The 18,449-nt window shown below is 38.7% G+C and overlaps 1 protein-coding gene across 1 annotated transcript; it reads left to right on the top strand.

The window, feature by feature from the left end:
* Positions 1-1,718: 1,718 nt before the first annotated feature.
* On the top strand, positions 1,719-17,983 carry LOC139454935 (fucolectin-like). The gene is made up of 4 exons (XM_071236533.1): positions 1,719-1,770; positions 3,644-3,859; positions 4,802-5,032; positions 17,757-17,983. The coding sequence occupies exons 1-4, from the start codon at positions 1,719-1,721 to the stop codon at positions 17,981-17,983; spliced, it is 726 nt and encodes a 241-aa protein (XP_071092634.1).
* Positions 17,984-18,449: the final 466 nt, after the last annotated feature.

Here is an 18,449-nt window from a genome sequence, read left to right as displayed (position 1 = left end):
GCTGCGACACCATTGTCTCTCCCCGGACCGATGTTCTGGAAGACCACAGGGCCGACCCTCTGTGCAAGACCAATTCCACCCAACACCATGATGCTCGGACCACCCCACGAGTCTCTCTCAACAACACAAGCATCCCAATAACGTTCCCCACGGCGTCGCCAGACTCTTTCTCTGCCATCTGCTGTTGAGATACAGTAACGGCTCTCGTCTGAGAAGAGGACACTTCTCCACTGCTGGTGGCGCCAATGCTGGTCCTGTGTTGCACACTGAAGACGGTCCCGGCCATGACGTGGTGTCAGAATGGGTCCTCGGTGTGGCCTGTGACAGTGGAGGTGTCTGCTCGTCAATCGTCGCCGCACGGTGTACCCACTAATGTGTCGCTGGTGTACCCACTAATGAGTGGTGACTACGTGGTCGGTCATCTGTAGTGTTGGTGACTGGTACCGTTGCTGGAGCCTGTATATGGTCCTTAAGTGGCCTTGAAATGCATTGGCTACTTCCCGGGCGGTTTGTCCAGCTTGCAATCGTCCAAGGGCTTGGTGTCGCATGTGGTAGCAATTCAATAACGAATGAATGTTATCCGATCTGGGTGGATTTTTATAGGGCAAGAAATGGGGAACGCATGTGCATTTCAATTTGCACGGAACTCACGTCGGGTAACCATGGCCGTTGCCGTGATGCGTTTGGGCGATCGGTTTTATTGTCATCTGCTTTGGGGGTTTTTATCATCAAATTTCATATTTCCGGACAAGGTAATTTTAGAAACTTTGACAAATATTACCAAGATATTTAAATGACAACTTTTTCTGCAAAATTACTTGGGGTGACGTTTCTTTTGCGGTTCAGTATAGTCCTACTTCTTGTAAATGCAACGATTGTAAACGGCGAGTACACCAATATCATGATATACATACACTTTATCTATCTATTATCTATCTACATGCACACTTTGCCTCATCCTTCAAACAAACATTCAAAACAACACACATTTTACAGGTTTGGTGCACGTGAACTTGATGATCAAGGCCGTCGTGGTCGCCGAGTCTGACCACCCGATCCACTATCACCTACTCACTCTAAGTTTTACTGCACCTAGGCATCTCCTCTAGTCTTGCTGTTGGCAAAACTACAAGATCTTTATCATATACTGGAACAACTGAAAGGGTTGCAATTAGCAATAACAATGATCTTACATGTAAGTGCCACTTTACCTTACAATTTCTTTAGGACACAGCATCATTTAATGCACCTTATGTATGCCTGAAAAATGATTTATATATTGTCGCAATAATGAACGAATACAGGACATCCATGAACAAAACAGATGTGGCTTTCACGAAGCAAATTGATACGTTCTTTATGGTTCCAGAAACACATTAGTCAGATTTCTGAAACAAATGTTAATCGTTAACCCCAGAAAATGACATGTCTCGAGTATTCATTTTGGCGTAACAGGCAAGTTTGTAGCGACTATTATATGAATGGATATGGATATTTCAATGGTTCTCCCAACATATTTACTCGAGTACTTAATGCTAGATATAATTCTGAAGGCACTTAAATCATGACGCTGCACTCCCTCTACTTATATATGAGTACGAAAATGGCTAAGGGAAATTATTTTCTGAGAGCCAGATTGGACCACTCTGCTATCAGTGCTACAGTGTGAAAATAAGTGTTAACAATTTTGTTATGAAGTTATGAAGTCTCCGCAGAGGATGTTTCTTCTGGATATAGTTCTACTTCTTGTAAATGCAACGATTGTAAACGGTGAGTACGCCAATATCATGATATATACTACTCAAAATAAGTTAAGGATCACCCGATTCTTTTACATTACAATGATAAATCTGTCATGGCATGACATATTAAATATAGTAACATGAAAGAATCGGGAGGTCCTTAACTTCTTTTGAGTAGTATACATCCACTTTATCTATTATCTATCCAAAATTGACAATTAATTTAAAAATCTAACGGAAGAGGATTCTAGTGAACATGTGGTGGGTATTTCATGAAGTTTGCCTCTTTCATTGATAAAATTTGTAACATTTGTATGCATTATTCAACGTTAATTTTACAAAAGTTCTGATGTGATTATTCGTTCTTAGTTCGGTTTTTAAACTGTCATTCAACATTATTGACGTCACTCAGGATCCGGTGGTCGTTGGTTTGAATGTTGGTTTTCACTAGTTATGATCCTTGGCGTGTTAGCACGTACGTGTTGGCTCCATCAAGGGTAAAATGACCAGCATTTGAGCAATCGACCAACGCTTAGTTGACTCGACGTAATATGACTGTTCAAAGAGACATTAAACTGAACTCACTCACTCGCTGTTTTATATAGATCGAGCCATCTGTTTCTAAGCTTAATTTAGCAAAGTTACACCATTTTTATTAAACGATGGCAAAACTGACCTGGATGTTGATGTCAAGGTTTTATTATTAGATATTGTATTCATGTTTTACATGAGAATATCAGTCGAATCGCCTGATATTGTATATAAATTGCTTAAAGACTTTGCTCATTTTCTGTACTGTAATATCTGGAATGTCATATAGGGTACTAGAAATTGCACATATGCTGGTGCAACTGATCGGAAGATATTATAAATGTTACACCGCCCAGTTCTTTGTTTATCATTACGTTCAAATAGACACCATAAAGGAGGCTGTGTGTTTGTGTGTGTTAGTGTGTTCTGTGTGTGTGTTCTGTATCTGTGTGTGTATGTGTGTGTTGTGTGTGTGTGTTCTGTGTGTGTTCTGTGTCTGTGTGAGTCAGTATATGTGTGTGTTCTGTGTCTGTGTGTATGTGTTCTGTGTGTGTGCCTGTGTGTGTGTTCTGTATCTGTGTGTATGTGTGTGTTCTGTGTCTGTGTGTGTCAGTATATGTGTGTGTTCTGTGTGTGTGTTCTGTGTCTGTGTGAATGTGTTCTGTGTGTATGTGTTCTGTGTGTGTGTTCTTTCTGTGTGTGTTAGTTCTGTCTCTGTGTGTGTGTCTGTCTCTGTGTGTTCTGTGTATGTGTGCATGTTAGTGTGTGTGTTAGTGTGTGTGTTCAGTGTCTGTGTTAGTGTATGTGTGTGTTCTGTGTCTCTGTGTGTGTTAGTGTATGTGTGTGTTCTGTGTGTGTGTGTTCTGTGTGTGTGTATGTGTTCTGTGTGTGTGTTCTGTGTGTATGTGTTCTGTGTGTGTTCTGTGTATGTGTGTTCTGTGTCTGTGTGTATGTGTTCTGTGTGTGTGTTAATTCTGTCTCTGTGTGTGTGTCTGTCTGTGTGTGTTCTGTGTATGTGTGTGTGTTAGTGTGTGTGTCCAGTGTCTGTGTTAGTGTATGTGTGTGTTCTGTGTCTGTGTGTGTGTTAGTGTATGTGTGTGTTCTGTGTCTGTGTTGTGTCTGTGTGTGTGTTCTCTCTGTGTGTGTTAGTGTGTGTGTGTTAGTTCTGTGTCTCTGTGTGTGTCTGTCTGTGTGTGTTCTGTGTATGTGTGTCTGTGTTAGTGTGTGTGTGTCTGTGTGTGTTCTCAAGCAAGGATATGTTTTCTGAATATCACAGGTTTGAGGAAATTGATGATCAACGCCGTCGTGGTCGTCGAGTCTGACCACCCGATCCACTATCACCTACTCACTCTAAGTTTTACTGCACCTAGGTATCTACTCTAATCTTGCTGTTGGCAAACCTACAAGATCTTCATCATATACTGGAACATCTGGAAGGGCTGTTGATGGTGACATGAACACCGACTTCTTTGACCGTTCCTGCTGGCAGAGTTCCGGTTCAGAGACAGACCCCTACTGGATGGTGGACCTTCAAGCAAACTACTTCCTGGGGCATGTAACGCTGACCAACCGAGGCGATTGTTGCGGTGAGGACATTCAACATACATTTCCTATCTTTGTGTGACAGCTATGATAAATAGGTCCACCAACGCATAATTCTACTGTTGTCAATACCATGTGTAGCAGTATATGTGTGCATCGCTGAAATATGTGACAACAATGGCTGACACAATGGAGTTGATAGGGTAGTGACTGACCCAAGTAAACTAGTGAGTGAGTTTGGTTTTACGCCGCTTTTAGCAATATTCCAGCAATATCAAGGCGGGGGACACCAGAAATGGGCTTCACACATTGAACACATGTCGGGAATCGAACCCGGGTCTTCGGCGTGACAAGCGAACGCCTTAACCACTAGGCTACCCGACCGCCCCCCAGATGTTATGACAAGAGCTGACAAGAATCTTTGAAGAGATATACAGCCTTACAGGTGACGAGCACTAAACCACTAGGTCACGAGGGCATAGGGGTCTGTTAGGTATCATATCAAAGCGACGGTAATAAGATCGGAAATAACATCCAATAAGATGTAATAAGAGACCTACCAGAGACTAACCACAGATATAACGTTTTGTTTGTTTGTTTGTTGTTTTACCTATGACTATGACTTGGAAAATATCTGTTGACAACGAGTTGACGGTGGACATACATTGTAAATTCTGCAATCGACTGAAGTCCAGCCAAAATGTAGCTCCATAATACCGGCCAAATTCGGCAAGGGTGGAAACTGGACTTTTATAGTCTCGGGAGGATGTACAAGGAGGGTAATGAAGGCGTTACACGCTGTGAAGGCACCTGTTGAGAATCCAACCAGGGGAGATAACTCACATCTAAAATACACGTACACGTCTAAAACCTCCATCACTCCGCGCATTCCTCCGACATCAAACTCACACGCCATGATATCACTGGAATACTGTTCAGATGTGTTACCCCCCAATCACTGACTTCTTCACATTTCATTTTGTCAGGAGAGCGACTTCATGACTTGAAGATTGAAGTATTTGCGGAGGACCCAGTGGAGTTTCCAACCACCCCTTCTACCCTGTGTGCAATGTATGAGGGACCCATGCCAACCGGGGCCACAGAAAACATATCTTGCTCATGTCTGACCTATGGGCGATATTTAAGGATAGAAGGTCAGAATCGACAGAATCCTGACGATCGACTAACCCTGTGTGAGGTGGAGACCTACAGTCAGTGTAAGTACCCTAAGGTCAGGTGAGGTGAAATTGGGTTTAACGTCGCGTCCAAGATTATTGCACATATATAGCGACGTGCCTGTACGTGTGTGTGTTTGTGTGGCTGCTTGTACTAGTCCGGACTGATGCCGATTTATAGTGCTAGCCCACTGACATACCATGCCGCAGCTTAACATGAATACCCCACTCAGACACAGTATACTGACTCCGAGCCGACCAGTCCTTGTTTTAGACCCTTAATGCCGAGCGCCAGACAGGGTAACAACAAGTACCATCTTTTAACGTCTTTTGGTATGATGCGGCCGGGAGTACCCTAAGGACACACTCTGTCATCTTTTTCGGAGGGTCTGGCATTATATTTTTATTGAAAGTGATAGAATTTAGTTTAATGGCGAGTTGGAGAGCATGAGTAATGTTGTGGCATATCATTTGGAAGAAATGGCCAACCAATGCAAAAAACACCACAGATTTGTCCAGATAATAAATATACGTATGTATTTTTTCGAATTGCAAATTTGCATACCAAAAACACAAATAAGCGGAAATATACTTTGAAGCCGCACACACAACTACTTGCCGTGTCCTTTATGAGACGACTGGGATAACCAAGGACATGAGTTCCTCTGTGACGGTTTACTGTTTGTACCTTCTCGCGAACTACCTGATTATCACTATTTCATGTGTTTCTTAAAGTGATGTGTATGGTGACCGAGAGGGGACATCGCTTTTTCGCTCTATCGCTTTCTCTCTTTATCGCTCTATCGCGGTTAGGAAATATCCCCTCTTGACAACTATAGGGTCTGCATGTGCTATCTGCTGCAATTGGGAGGGAATGTTGAACTTTTCTCACTATTTACTTAAAAAATTATTTAACTGTACAGACGTATGTGATTTTAAAACAATCCAAATGTAATTGAGTTTTCGTAAAATGTAATTGATTAATTTACGGCCCTATTTAGTTGTATGAGACCATCACGCCGAAAGCGCGTGGAAGATCATGGCAATACGCTCTAAATAAATCAGGTTAAAATCGAAGTATATACTTTTTTTAAAAGAAGTTAAGAAGACTAAGGTTCCTTTTGACATTTGATATATGATCAACTTGAATTGTGTCTCTTGTCTTGTGCAAATCTACAAGTATATGTACTTGCATATAGTAATTTGATAAACACCGCTGTGAGTGAGAATGATTTTACGTCACATTTAACAATAATCCAGCAATATCACAGTGAGGAACACCAGAAATGGGCTTCAAACATTGTACCCATGTGGGGAACCGAACTGGGTCTTTGGCTTGACGAGCGAACGCTTTAACCACTAGGCTACCCCACTGCCCCCATTGCTGTGGCGTTGTCACAGTTGATATGGGTACTTGTGTAAACTACACATATGGAGAGACATACTAATTAGTGTGGCCACATAGCTACCACAATATGACAACAATATGACGTGCATTATGATTATCTATAACATATGTTAAATCAGCTATCATTGTAATATTTTATGTATATCTTAAGTATAGTTTTGTCACAATTATGTACGTGTGTGTGTTTGACTCATTGTCTGTGTACAAATGTAGGAGGGCTAACTAACTCACATCAGAACGCACAATTGTTAACCATACAGTTTAAAACAATAGATAGAGAATTGTTACATAAATATGTATATTCCCTCTTGAGCCTATAAAATAATCGGATATCTAGTCTCCCCTGGCGGGAAAGTTAAACTCCATTTTACAAGCACTTTAGAATTAAATTTCATTCCCGATTGTTTAATCGAAAGGAATTATGAGTAACGAGTTGTTTTTAAATCATATGTGTGTGTGTGTGTGTGTGTGTGTGTGTGTGTGTGTGTGTGTGTGTGTGTGTGTGTGTGTGTGTGTGTGTGTGTGTGTGTGTGTGTGTGTGTGTGTGTGTGTGTGTGTGTGTGTGTGTGTGTGAAAATATGAACAGCGACTATTCTGTTGTAGTCTGTGAATCCTGCTTATTTACTACACTATAAGAAAATATACATGTGTGGATTCAAACTAAACGAGATAACATTATGTACATGTATTTGTAACATATTTATCTGCTACAAGATGTTGAAAAAATCTAGTTATAAGAGGCAAAATAGCGGTGATAATTATAGGAATGGGTCACTGAATATCAACAAAAACCGTTTTAATGTACGGCATTATGGGAAATATCGTTTTCTCGCTCTATCGCTTTTTCTAATGACTTACCATAGTCATATGAAAGAATCGGGCGTTCTTTAACTTCTTTTGAATAGTATGTACTGTAAATCTTGAAATTAACGTTTGAGTTAATTTTAAGTGCAAAAAATGAGAGTCGACTTAATTAATTAAACTTTGCATTTATGTCTCAGAAATGACTGTCCATAAGACACTGCACACTTTGAATAGCGGAAATACCAACTTGACTTTAAAACCAATCAACTATCTATTTCCACATAACGGTTTACTGAGAACAATATGTCATTCAAACACTAGAAATTACATAATTGACATCCGGTAGTATTCCCATTGCTGGGGTGAGGACTTCCTGTTTGATGACATCTACTCCGCAAACAGAATAAACATTGATATAACCTAGTGTTGTTTTTAGGAAAACGCTATTGTTTTTAGGAAGTACACTACACAGCGCTAAAAAGCGGTGTTATTTGTTGATTGTTTTGATAACTAGGCCTGGGGGCGGGGGCCCAATAAAACTCCTAAATAGGGCCATAAATCAATCAGAAACCTTTTAAGCAGAAATCCGTGGATTGTTATAAAAGCACCTACGTCTGTACTGTTAAATTATGTTTAAGTAGATAGTGAGGAAATTTCAACATTCCGTCCATATGTATAATTTGAAATGTGACTGGAAAAATGTCAGATCTCTTTTATGATCAAAACCCACCTCAGCCTTCGCCCACTGAGGTCAGGTTTAACAGTTCATTCATGTTGTTTTATGTATATACTTTTTATCGTACAGAAACACATAACATATGCGACCCCTATAGTGGCCAAGAGGGAATATTGCTAAACCGCGAGAAAGCGATGTCCCCTCTCGGCCACCATAGATTCGAGATATACTCGGAATTGTACAATCGACCGCCTTTTTGACGTCCTCTTTTCAAATACGTGGTCTCGTTAGGACACACCAAGCTTTGTGTGGTAATAGTTCTGTATTTTTGGCCTTCAGCGTGACGAGCGAACGCTTCAACCACTTGGCCACCCCATTTTCTCACTATTTACTTAAAAAATTATTTAACTGTACAGACGTATGTGATTTTAAAACAATCCAAATGTAATTGAGTTTTCGTAAAATGTAATTGATTAATTTACGGCCCTATTTAGTTGTATGAGACCATCACGCCGAAAGCGCGTGGAAGATCATGGCAATACGCTCTAAATAAATCAGGTTAAAATCGAAGTATATACTTTTTTTAAAAGAAGTTAAGAAGACTAAGGTTCCTTTTGACATTTGATATATGATCAACTTGAATTGTGTCTCTTGTCTTGTGCAAATCTACAAGTATATGTACTTGCATATAGTAATTTGATAAACACCGCTGTGAGTGAGAATGATTTTACGTCACATTTAACAATAATCCAGCAATATCACAGTGAGGAACACCAGAAATGGGCTTCAAACATTGTACCCATGTGGGGAACCGAACTGGGTCTTTGGCTTGACGAGCGAACGCTTTAACCACTAGGCTACCCCACTGCCCCCATTGCTGTGGCGTTGTCACAGTTGATATGGGTACTTGTGTAAACTACACATATGGAGAGACATACTAATTAGTGTGGCCACATAGCTACCACAATATGACAACAATATGACGTGCATTATGATTATCTATAACATATGTTAAATCAGCTATCATTGTAATATTTTATGTATATCTTAAGTATAGTTTTGTCACAATTATGTACGTGTGTGTGTTTGACTCATTGTCTGTGTACAAATGTAGGAGGGCTAACTAACTCACATCAGAACGCACAATTGTTAACCATACAGTTTAAAACAATAGATAGAGAATTGTTACATAAATATGTATATTCCCTCTTGAGCCTATAAAATAATCGGATATCTAGTCTCCCCTGGCGGGAAAGTTAAACTCCATTTTACAAGCACTTTAGAATTAAATTTCATTCCCGATTGTTTAATCGAAAGGAATTATGAGTAACGAGTTGTTTTTAAATCATGTGTGTGTGTGTGTGTGTGTGTGTGTGTGTGTGTGTGTGTGTGTGTGTGTGTGTGTGTGTGTGTGTGTGTGTGTGTGTGTGTGTGTGTGTGTGTGTGTGTGTGTGTGTGTGTGTGTGTGTGTGAAAATATGAACAGCGACTATTCTGTTGTAGTCTGTGAATCCTGCTTATTTACTACACTATAAGAAAATATACATGTGTGGATTCAAACTAAACGAGATAACATTATGTACATGTATTTGTAACATATTTATCTGCTACAAGATGTTGAAAAAATCTAGTTATAAGAGGCAAAATAGCGGTGATAATTATAGGAATGGATCACTGAATATCAACAAAAACCGTTTTAATGTACGGCATTATGGGAAATATCGTTTTCTCGCTCTATCGCTTTTTCTAATGACTTACCATAGTCATATGAAAGAATCGGGCGTTCTTTAACTTCTTTTGAATAGTATGTACTGTAAATCTTGAAATTAACGTTTGAGTTAATTTTAAGTGCAAAAAATGAGAGTCGACTTAATTAATTAAACTTTGCATTTATGTCTCAGAAATGACTGTCCATAAGACACTGCACACTTTGAATAGCGGAAATACCAACTTGACTTTAAAACCAATCAACTATCTATTTCCACATAACGGTTTACTGAGAACAATATGTCATTCAAACACTAGAAATTACATAATTGACATCCGGTAGTATTCCCATTGCTGGGGTGAGGACTTCCAGTTTGATGACATCTACTCCGCAAACAGAATAAACATTGATATAACCTAGTGTTGTTTTTAGGAAAACGCTATTGTTTTTAGGAAGTACACTACACAGCGCTAAAAAGCGGTGTTATTTGTTGATTGTTTTGATAACTAGGCCTGGGGGCGGGGGCCCAATAAAACTCCTAAATAGGGCCATAAATCAATCAGAAACCTTTTAAGCAGAAATCCGTGGATTGTTATAAAAGCACCTACGTCTGTACTGTTAAATTATGTTTAAGTAGATAGTGAGGAAATTTCAACATTCCGTCCATATGTATAATTTGAAATGTGACTGGAAAAATGTCAGATCTCTTTTATGATCAAAACCCACCTCAGCCTTCGCCCACTGAGGTCAGGTTTAACAGTTCATTCATGTTGTTTTATGTATATACTTTTTATCGTACAGAAACACATAACATATGCGACCCCTATAGTGGCCAAGAGGGAATATTGCTAAACCGCGAGAAAGCGATGTCCCCTCTCGGCCACCATAGATTCGAGATATACTCGGAATTGTACAATCGACCGCCTTTTTGACGTCCTCTTTTCAAATACGTGGTCTCGTTAGGACACACCAAGCTTTGTGTGGTAATAGTTCTGTATTTTTGGCCTTCAGCGTGACGAGCGAACGCTTCAACCACTTGGCCACCCCATTTTCTCACTATTTACTTAAAAAATTATTTAACTGTACAGACGTATGTGATTTTAAAACAATCCAAATGTAATTGAGTTTTCGTAAAATGTAATTGATTAATTTACGGCCCTATTTAGTTGTATGAGACCATCACGCCGAAAGCGCGTGGAAGATCATGGCAATACGCTCTAAATAAATCAGGTTAAAATCGAAGTATATACTTTTTTTAAAAGAAGTTAAGAAGACTAAGGTTCCTTTTGACATTTGATATATGATCAACTTGAATTGTGTCTCTTGTCTTGTGCAAATCTACAAGTATATGTACTTGCATATAGTAATTTGATAAACACCGCTGTGAGTGAGAATGATTTTACGTCACATTTAACAATAATCCAGCAATATCACAGTGAGGAACACCAGAAATGGGCTTCAAACATTGTACCCATGTGGGGAACCGAACTGGGTCTTTGGCTTGACGAGCGAACGCTTTAACCACTAGGCTACCCCACTGCCCCCATTGCTGTGGCGTTGTCACAGTTGATATGGGTACTTGTGTAAACTACACATATGGAGAGACATACTAATTAGTGTGGCCACATAGCTACCACAATATGACAACAATATGACGTGCATTATGATTATCTATAACATATGTTAAATCAGCTATCATTGTAATATTTTATGTATATCTTAAGTATAGTTTTGTCACAATTATGTACGTGTGTGTGTTTGACTCATTGTCTGTGTACAAATGTAGGAGGGCTAACTAACTCACATCAGAACGCACAATTGTTAACCATACAGTTTAAAACAATAGATAGAGAATTGTTACATAAATATGTATATTCCCTCTTGAGCCTATAAAATAATCGGATATCTAGTCTCCCCTGGCGGGAAAGTTAAACTCCATTTTACAAGCACTTTAGAATTAAATTTCATTCCCGATTGTTTAATCGAAAGGAATTATGAGTAACGAGTTGTTTTTAAATCATATGTGTGTGTGTGTGTGTGTGTGTGTGTGTGTGTGTGTGTGTGTGTGTGTGTGTGTGTGTGTGTGTGTGTGTGTGTGTGAAAATATGAACAGCGACTATTCTGTTGTAGTCTGTGAATCCTGCTTATTTACTACACTATAAGAAAATATACATGTGTGGATTCAAACTAAACGAGATAACATTATGTACATGTATTTGTAACATATTTATCTGCTACAAGATGTTGAAAAAATCTAGTTATAAGAGGCAAAATAGCGGTGATAATTATAGGAATGGATCACTGAATATCAACAAAAACCGTTTTAATGTACGGCATTATGGGAAATATCGTTTTCTCGCTCTATCGCTTTTTCTAATGACTTACCATAGTCATATGAAAGAATCGGGCGTTCTTTAACTTCTTTTGAATAGTATGTACTGTAAATCTTGAAATTAACGTTTGAGTTAATTTTAAGTGCAAAAAATGAGAGTCGACTTAATTAATTAAACTTTGCATTTATGTCTCAGAAATGACTGTCCATAAGACACTGCACACTTTGAATAGCGGAAATACCAACTTGACTTTAAAACCAATCAACTATCTATTTCCACATAACGGTTTACTGAGAACAATATGTCATTCAAACACTAGAAATTACATAATTGACATCCGGTAGTATTCCCATTGCTGGGGTGAGGACTTCCAGTTTGATGACATCTACTCCGCAAACAGAATAAACATTGATATAACCTAGTGTTGTTTTTAGGAAAACGCTATTGTTTTTAGGAAGTACACTACACAGCGCTAAAAAGCGGTGTTATTTGTTGATTGTTTTGATAACTAGGCCTGGGGGCGGGGGCCCAATAAAACTCCTAAATAGGGCCATAAATCAATCAGAAACCTTTTAAGCAGAAATCCGTGGATTGTTATAAAAGCACCTACGTCTGTACTGTTAAATTATGTTTAAGTAGATAGTGAGGAAATTTCAACATTCCGTCCATATGTATAATTTGAAATGTGACTGGAAAAATGTCAGATCTCTTTTATGATCAAAACCCACCTCAGCCTTCGCCCACTGAGGTCAGGTTTAACAGTTCATTCATGTTGTTTTATGTATATACTTTTTATCGTACAGAAACACATAACATATGCGACCCCTATAGTGGCCAAGAGGGAATATTGCTAAACCGCGAGAAAGCGATGTCCCCTCTCGGCCACCATAGATTCGAGATATACTCGGAATTGTACAATCGACCGCCTTTTTGACGTCCTCTTTTCAAATACGTGGTCTCGTTAGGACACACCAAGCTTTGTGTGGTAATAGTTCTGTATTTTTGGCCTTCAGCGTGACGAGCGAACGCTTCAACCACTTGGCCACCCCATTTTCTCACTATTTACTTAAAAAATTATTTAACTGTACAGACGTATGTGATTTTAAAACAATCCAAATGTAATTGAGTTTTCGTAAAATGTAATTGATTAATTTACGGCCCTATTTAGTTGTATGAGACCATCACGCCGAAAGCGCGTGGAAGATCATGGCAATACGCTCTAAATAAATCAGGTTAAAATCGAAGTATATACTTTTTTTAAAAGAAGTTAAGAAGACTAAGGTTCCTTTTGACATTTGATATATGATCAACTTGAATTGTGTCTCTTGTCTTGTGCAAATCTACAAGTATATGTACTTGCATATAGTAATTTGATAAACACCGCTGTGAGTGAGAATGATTTTACGTCACATTTAACAATAATCCAGCAATATCACAGTGAGGAACACCAGAAATGGGCTTCAAACATTGTACCCATGTGGGGAACCGAACTGGGTCTTTGGCTTGACGAGCGAACGCTTTAACCACTAGGCTACCCCACTGCCCCCATTGCTGTGGCGTTGTCACAGTTGATATGGGTACTTGTGTAAACTACACATATGGAGAGACATACTAATTAGTGTGGCCACATAGCTACCACAATATGACAACAATATGACGTGCATTATGATTATCTATAACATATGTTAAATCAGCTATCATTGTAATATTTTATGTATATCTTAAGTATAGTTTTGTCACAATTATGTACGTGTGTGTGTTTGACTCATTGTCTGTGTACAAATGTAGGAGGGCTAACTAACTCACATCAGAACGCACAATTGTTAACCATACAGTTTAAAACAATAGATAGAGAATTGTTACATAAATATGTATATTCCCTCTTGAGCCTATAAAATAATCGGATATCTAGTCTCCCCTGGCGGGAAAGTTAAACTCCATTTTACAAGCACTTTAGAATTAAATTTCATTCCCGATTGTTTAATCGAAAGGAATTATGAGTAACGAGTTGTTTTTAAATCATATGTGTGTGTGTGTGTGTGTGTGTGTGTGTGTGTGTGTGTGTGTGTGTGTGTGTGTGTGTGTGTGTGTGTGTGTGTGAAAATATGAACAGCGACTATTCTGTTGTAGTCTGTGAATCCTGCTTATTTACTACACTATAAGAAAATATACATGTGTGGATTCAAACTAAACGAGATAACATTATGTACATGTATTTGTAACATATTTATCTGCTACAAGATGTTGAAAAAATCTAGTTATAAGAGGCAAAATAGCGGTGATAATTATAGGAATGGATCACTGAATATCAACAAAAACCGTTTTAATGTACGGCATTATGGGAAATATCGTTTTCTCGCTCTATCGCTTTTTCTAATGACTTACCATAGTCATATGAAAGAATCGGGCGTTCTTTAACTTCTTTTGAATAGTATGTACTGTAAATCTTGAAATTAACGTTTGAGTTAATTTTAAGTGCAAAAAATGAGAGTCGACTTAATTAATTAAACTTTGCATTTATGTCTCAGAAATGACTGTCCATAAGACACTGCACACTTTGAATAGCGGAAATACCAACTTGACTTTAAAACCAATCAACTATCTATTTCCACATAACGGTTTACTGAGAACAATATGTCATTCAAACACTAGAAATTACATAATTGACATCCGGTAGTATTCCCATTGCTGGGGTGAGGACTTCCAGTTTGATGACATCTACTCCGCAAACAGAATAAACATTGATATAACCTAGTGTTGTTTTTAGGAAAACGCTATTGTTTTTAGGAAGTACACTACACAGCGCTAAAAAGCGGTGTTATTTGTTGATTGTTTTGATAACTAGGCCTGGGGGCGGGGGCCCAATAAAACTCCTAAATAGGGCCATAAATCAATCAGAAACCTTTTAAGCAGAAATCCGTGGATTGTTATAAAAGCACCTACGTCTGTACTGTTAAATTATGTTTAAGTAGATAGTGAGGAAATTTCAACATTCCGTCCATATGTATAATTTGAAATGTGACTGGAAAAATGTCAGATCTCTTTTATGATCAAAACCCACCTCAGCCTTCGCCCACTGAGGTCAGGTTTAACAGTTCATTCATGTTGTTTTATGTATATACTTTTTATCGTACAGAAACACATAACATATGCGACCCCTATAGTGGCCAAGAGGGAATATTGCTAAACCGCGAGAAAGCGATGTCCCCTCTCGGCCACCATAGATTCGAGATATACTCGGAATTGTACAATCGACCGCCTTTTTGACGTCCTCTTTTCAAATACGTGGTCTCGTTAGGACACACCAAGCTTTGTGTGGTAATAGTTCTGTATTTTTGGCCTTCAGCGTGACGAGCGAACGCTTCAACCACTTGGCCACCCCATTTTCTCACTATTTACTTAAAAAATTATTTAACTGTACAGACGTATGTGATTTTAAAACAATCCAAATGTAATTGAGTTTTCGTAAAATGTAATTGATTAATTTACGGCCCTATTTAGTTGTATGAGACCATCACGCCGAAAGCGCGTGGAAGATCATGGCAATACGCTCTAAATAAATCAGGTTAAAATCGAAGTATATACTTTTTTTAAAAGAAGTTAAGAAGACTAAGGTTCCTTTTGACATTTGATATATGATCAACTTGAATTGTGTCTCTTGTCTTGTGCAAATCTACAAGTATATGTACTTGCATATAGTAATTTGATAAACACCGCTGTGAGTGAGAATGATTTTACGTCACATTTAACAATAATCCAGCAATATCACAGTGAGGAACACCAGAAATGGGCTTCAAACATTGTACCCATGTGGGGAACCGAACTGGGTCTTTGGCTTGACGAGCGAACGCTTTAACCACTAGGCTACCCCACTGCCCCCATTGCTGTGGCGTTGTCACAGTTGATATGGGTACTTGTGTAAACTACACATATGGAGAGACATACTAATTAGTGTGGCCACATAGCTACCACAATATGACAACAATATGACGTGCATTATGATTATCTATAACATATGTTAAATCAGCTATCATTGTAATATTTTATGTATATCTTAAGTATAGTTTTGTCACAATTATGTACGTGTGTGTGTTTGACTCATTGTCTGTGTACAAATGTAGGAGGGCTAACTAACTCACATCAGAACGCACAATTGTTAACCATACAGTTTAAAACAATAGATAGAGAATTGTTACATAAATATGTATATTCCCTCTTGAGCCTATAAAATAATCGGATATCTAGTCTCCCCTGGCGGGAAAGTTAAACTCCATTTTACAAGCACTTTAGAATTAAATTTCATTCCCGATTGTTTAATCGAAAGGAATTATGAGTAACGAGTTGTTTTTAAATCATATGTGTGTGTGTGTGTGTGTGTGTGTGTGTGTGTGTGTGTGTGTGTGTGTGTGTGTGTGTGTGTGAAAATATGAACAGCGACTATTCTGTTGTAGTCTGTGAATCCTGCTTATTTACTACACTATAAGAAAATATACATGTGTGGATTCAAACTAAACGAGATAACATTATGTACATGTATTTGTAACATATTTATCTGCTACAAGATGTTGAAAAAATCTAGTTATAAGAGGCAAAATAGCGGTGATAATTATAGGAATGGATCACTGAATATCAACAAAAACCGTTTTAATGTACGGCATTATGGGAAATATCGTTTTCTCGCTCTATCGCTTTTTCTAATGACTTACCATAGTCATATGAAAGAATCGGGCGTTCTTTAACTTCTTTTGAATAGTATGTACTGTAAATCTTGAAATTAACGTTTGAGTTAATTTTAAGTGCAAAAAATGAGAGTCGACTTAATTAATTAAACTTTGCATTTATGTCTCAGAAATGACTGTCCATAAGACACTGCACACTTTGAATAGCGGAAATACCAACTTGACTTTAAAACCAATCAACTATCTATTTCCACATAACGGTTTACTGAGAACAATATGTCATTCAAACACTAGAAATTACATAATTGACATCCGGTAGTATTCCCATTGCTGGGGTGAGGACTTCCAGTTTGATGACATCTACTCCGCAAACAGAATAAACATTGATATAACCTAGTGTTGTTTTTAGGAAAACGCTATTGTTTTTAGGAAGTACACTACACAGCGCTAAAAAGCGGTGTTATTTGTTGATTGTTTTGATAACTAGGCCTGGGGGCGGGGGCCCAATAAAACTCCTAAATAGGGCCATAAATCAATCAGAAACCTTTTAAGCAGAAATCCGTGGATTGTTATAAAAGCACCTACGTCTGTACTGTTAAATTATGTTTAAGTAGATAGTGAGGAAATTTCAACATTCCGTCCATATGTATAATTTGAAATGTGACTGGAAAAATGTCAGATCTCTTTTATGATCAAAACCCACCTCAGCCTTCGCCCACTGAGGTCAGGTTTAACAGTTCATTCATGTTGTTTTATGTATATACTTTTTATCGTACAGAAACACATAACATATGCGACCCCTATAGTGGCCAAGAGGGAATATTGCTAAACCGCGAGAAAGCGATGTCCCCTCTCGGCCACCATAGATTCGAGATATACTCGGAATTGTACAATCGACCGCCTTTTTGACGTCCTCTTTTCAAATACGTGGTCTCGTTAGGACACACCAAGCTTTGTGTGGTAATAGTTCTGTATTTTTGGCCTTCAGCGTGACGAGCGAACGCTTCAACCACTTGGCCACCCCATTGCTCCCTAAGTTGTTAGACACTATATGATTCTAGTCCAACTCGTCGAAGAACAAACCAGCTTATACCATGACATCATTCTCTGATTCTTCTCATGATTAAAACAGTAAAACACCCATTTGCCATCTTCACAGGCTTCTCGACTATATTCCGCCGTATTGTGGGGACCAGGTTTGTCGGAGATGTCTACCAAACCGACCTCACATCTACCGTGGCGTGTGCCAAAGTCTGCGCCTACAACGGCACCTGCGTCGGCTTCAACTTTCACCACGACAGCCTCATATGTGAGCTAAGAGTCGGCGACGGGGAAGCATTAGATGTACCAGGCTGGTCTCACTTCGTGTGGGACAGTTGTGCTTAAATCATCATGACAGGTGCCACCGGTGGGGCAGGATGCGCTCACCTTTTCGCGAACACCTGGTGTCCTCACTGTTTGATGGTGGTTCATAAACACATGCCCATGCTATGGTCGGAATCGTACAGTCGACTCTACTTTTAGCAGAGATTTCTATTGAATATGAAAAAGGTTTTGTCGCTTTTATTATCATGATAAGGAACCAGCCTTGGCTTTATGCATTGAAATGGATGTTTTAGCAGGTAACACGAGACAGGTTCATACCACTTATGCAAAAAAGCGTAATAAATGTATCTGTTATTATATCTAATGCAAACATTATCTCGAGTTTCACAATTTTAGTGTATTGGGTCCAATATGGCTGCTGCTGTCGAGAACTTAGTAAGGGATTCAGTCACCATTGGCTAAAGTGTTTCCGATAAGACTTAAACAGAATGACTGACATCGTTCCCTATAATAATAATAATAACTT

This window comes from Haliotis cracherodii, unplaced genomic scaffold (genome assembly GCF_022045235.1).
Source record: "Haliotis cracherodii isolate W230 unplaced genomic scaffold, xgHalCrac1.p SCAF_11, whole genome shotgun sequence".
Classification (NCBI taxonomy): domain Eukaryota; kingdom Metazoa; phylum Mollusca; class Gastropoda; order Lepetellida; family Haliotidae; genus Haliotis; species Haliotis cracherodii.
The sequence above is the reverse complement of the archived record's forward strand: the minus strand, read 5'-3'. Positions and strand labels throughout refer to the sequence as shown.

What these genes read in the sequence shown, in the direction of transcription:
- LOC139454935 (XM_071236533.1), top strand. Translation starts at nt 1,719, where the DNA reads ATGTTTCTTCTGGATATAGTTCTACTTCTTGTAAATGCAACGATTGTA. An exon ending in CAACCGAGGCGATTGTTGCG is followed by an intron (nt 3,860 to 4,801) that starts GTGAGGACATTC and finishes TCATTTTGTCAG; the next exon opens with GAGAGCGACTTCATGACTTG. An exon ending in GGTGGAGACCTACAGTCAGT is followed by an intron (nt 5,033 to 17,756) that starts GTAAGTACCCTA and finishes CCATCTTCACAG; the next exon opens with GCTTCTCGACTATATTCCGC.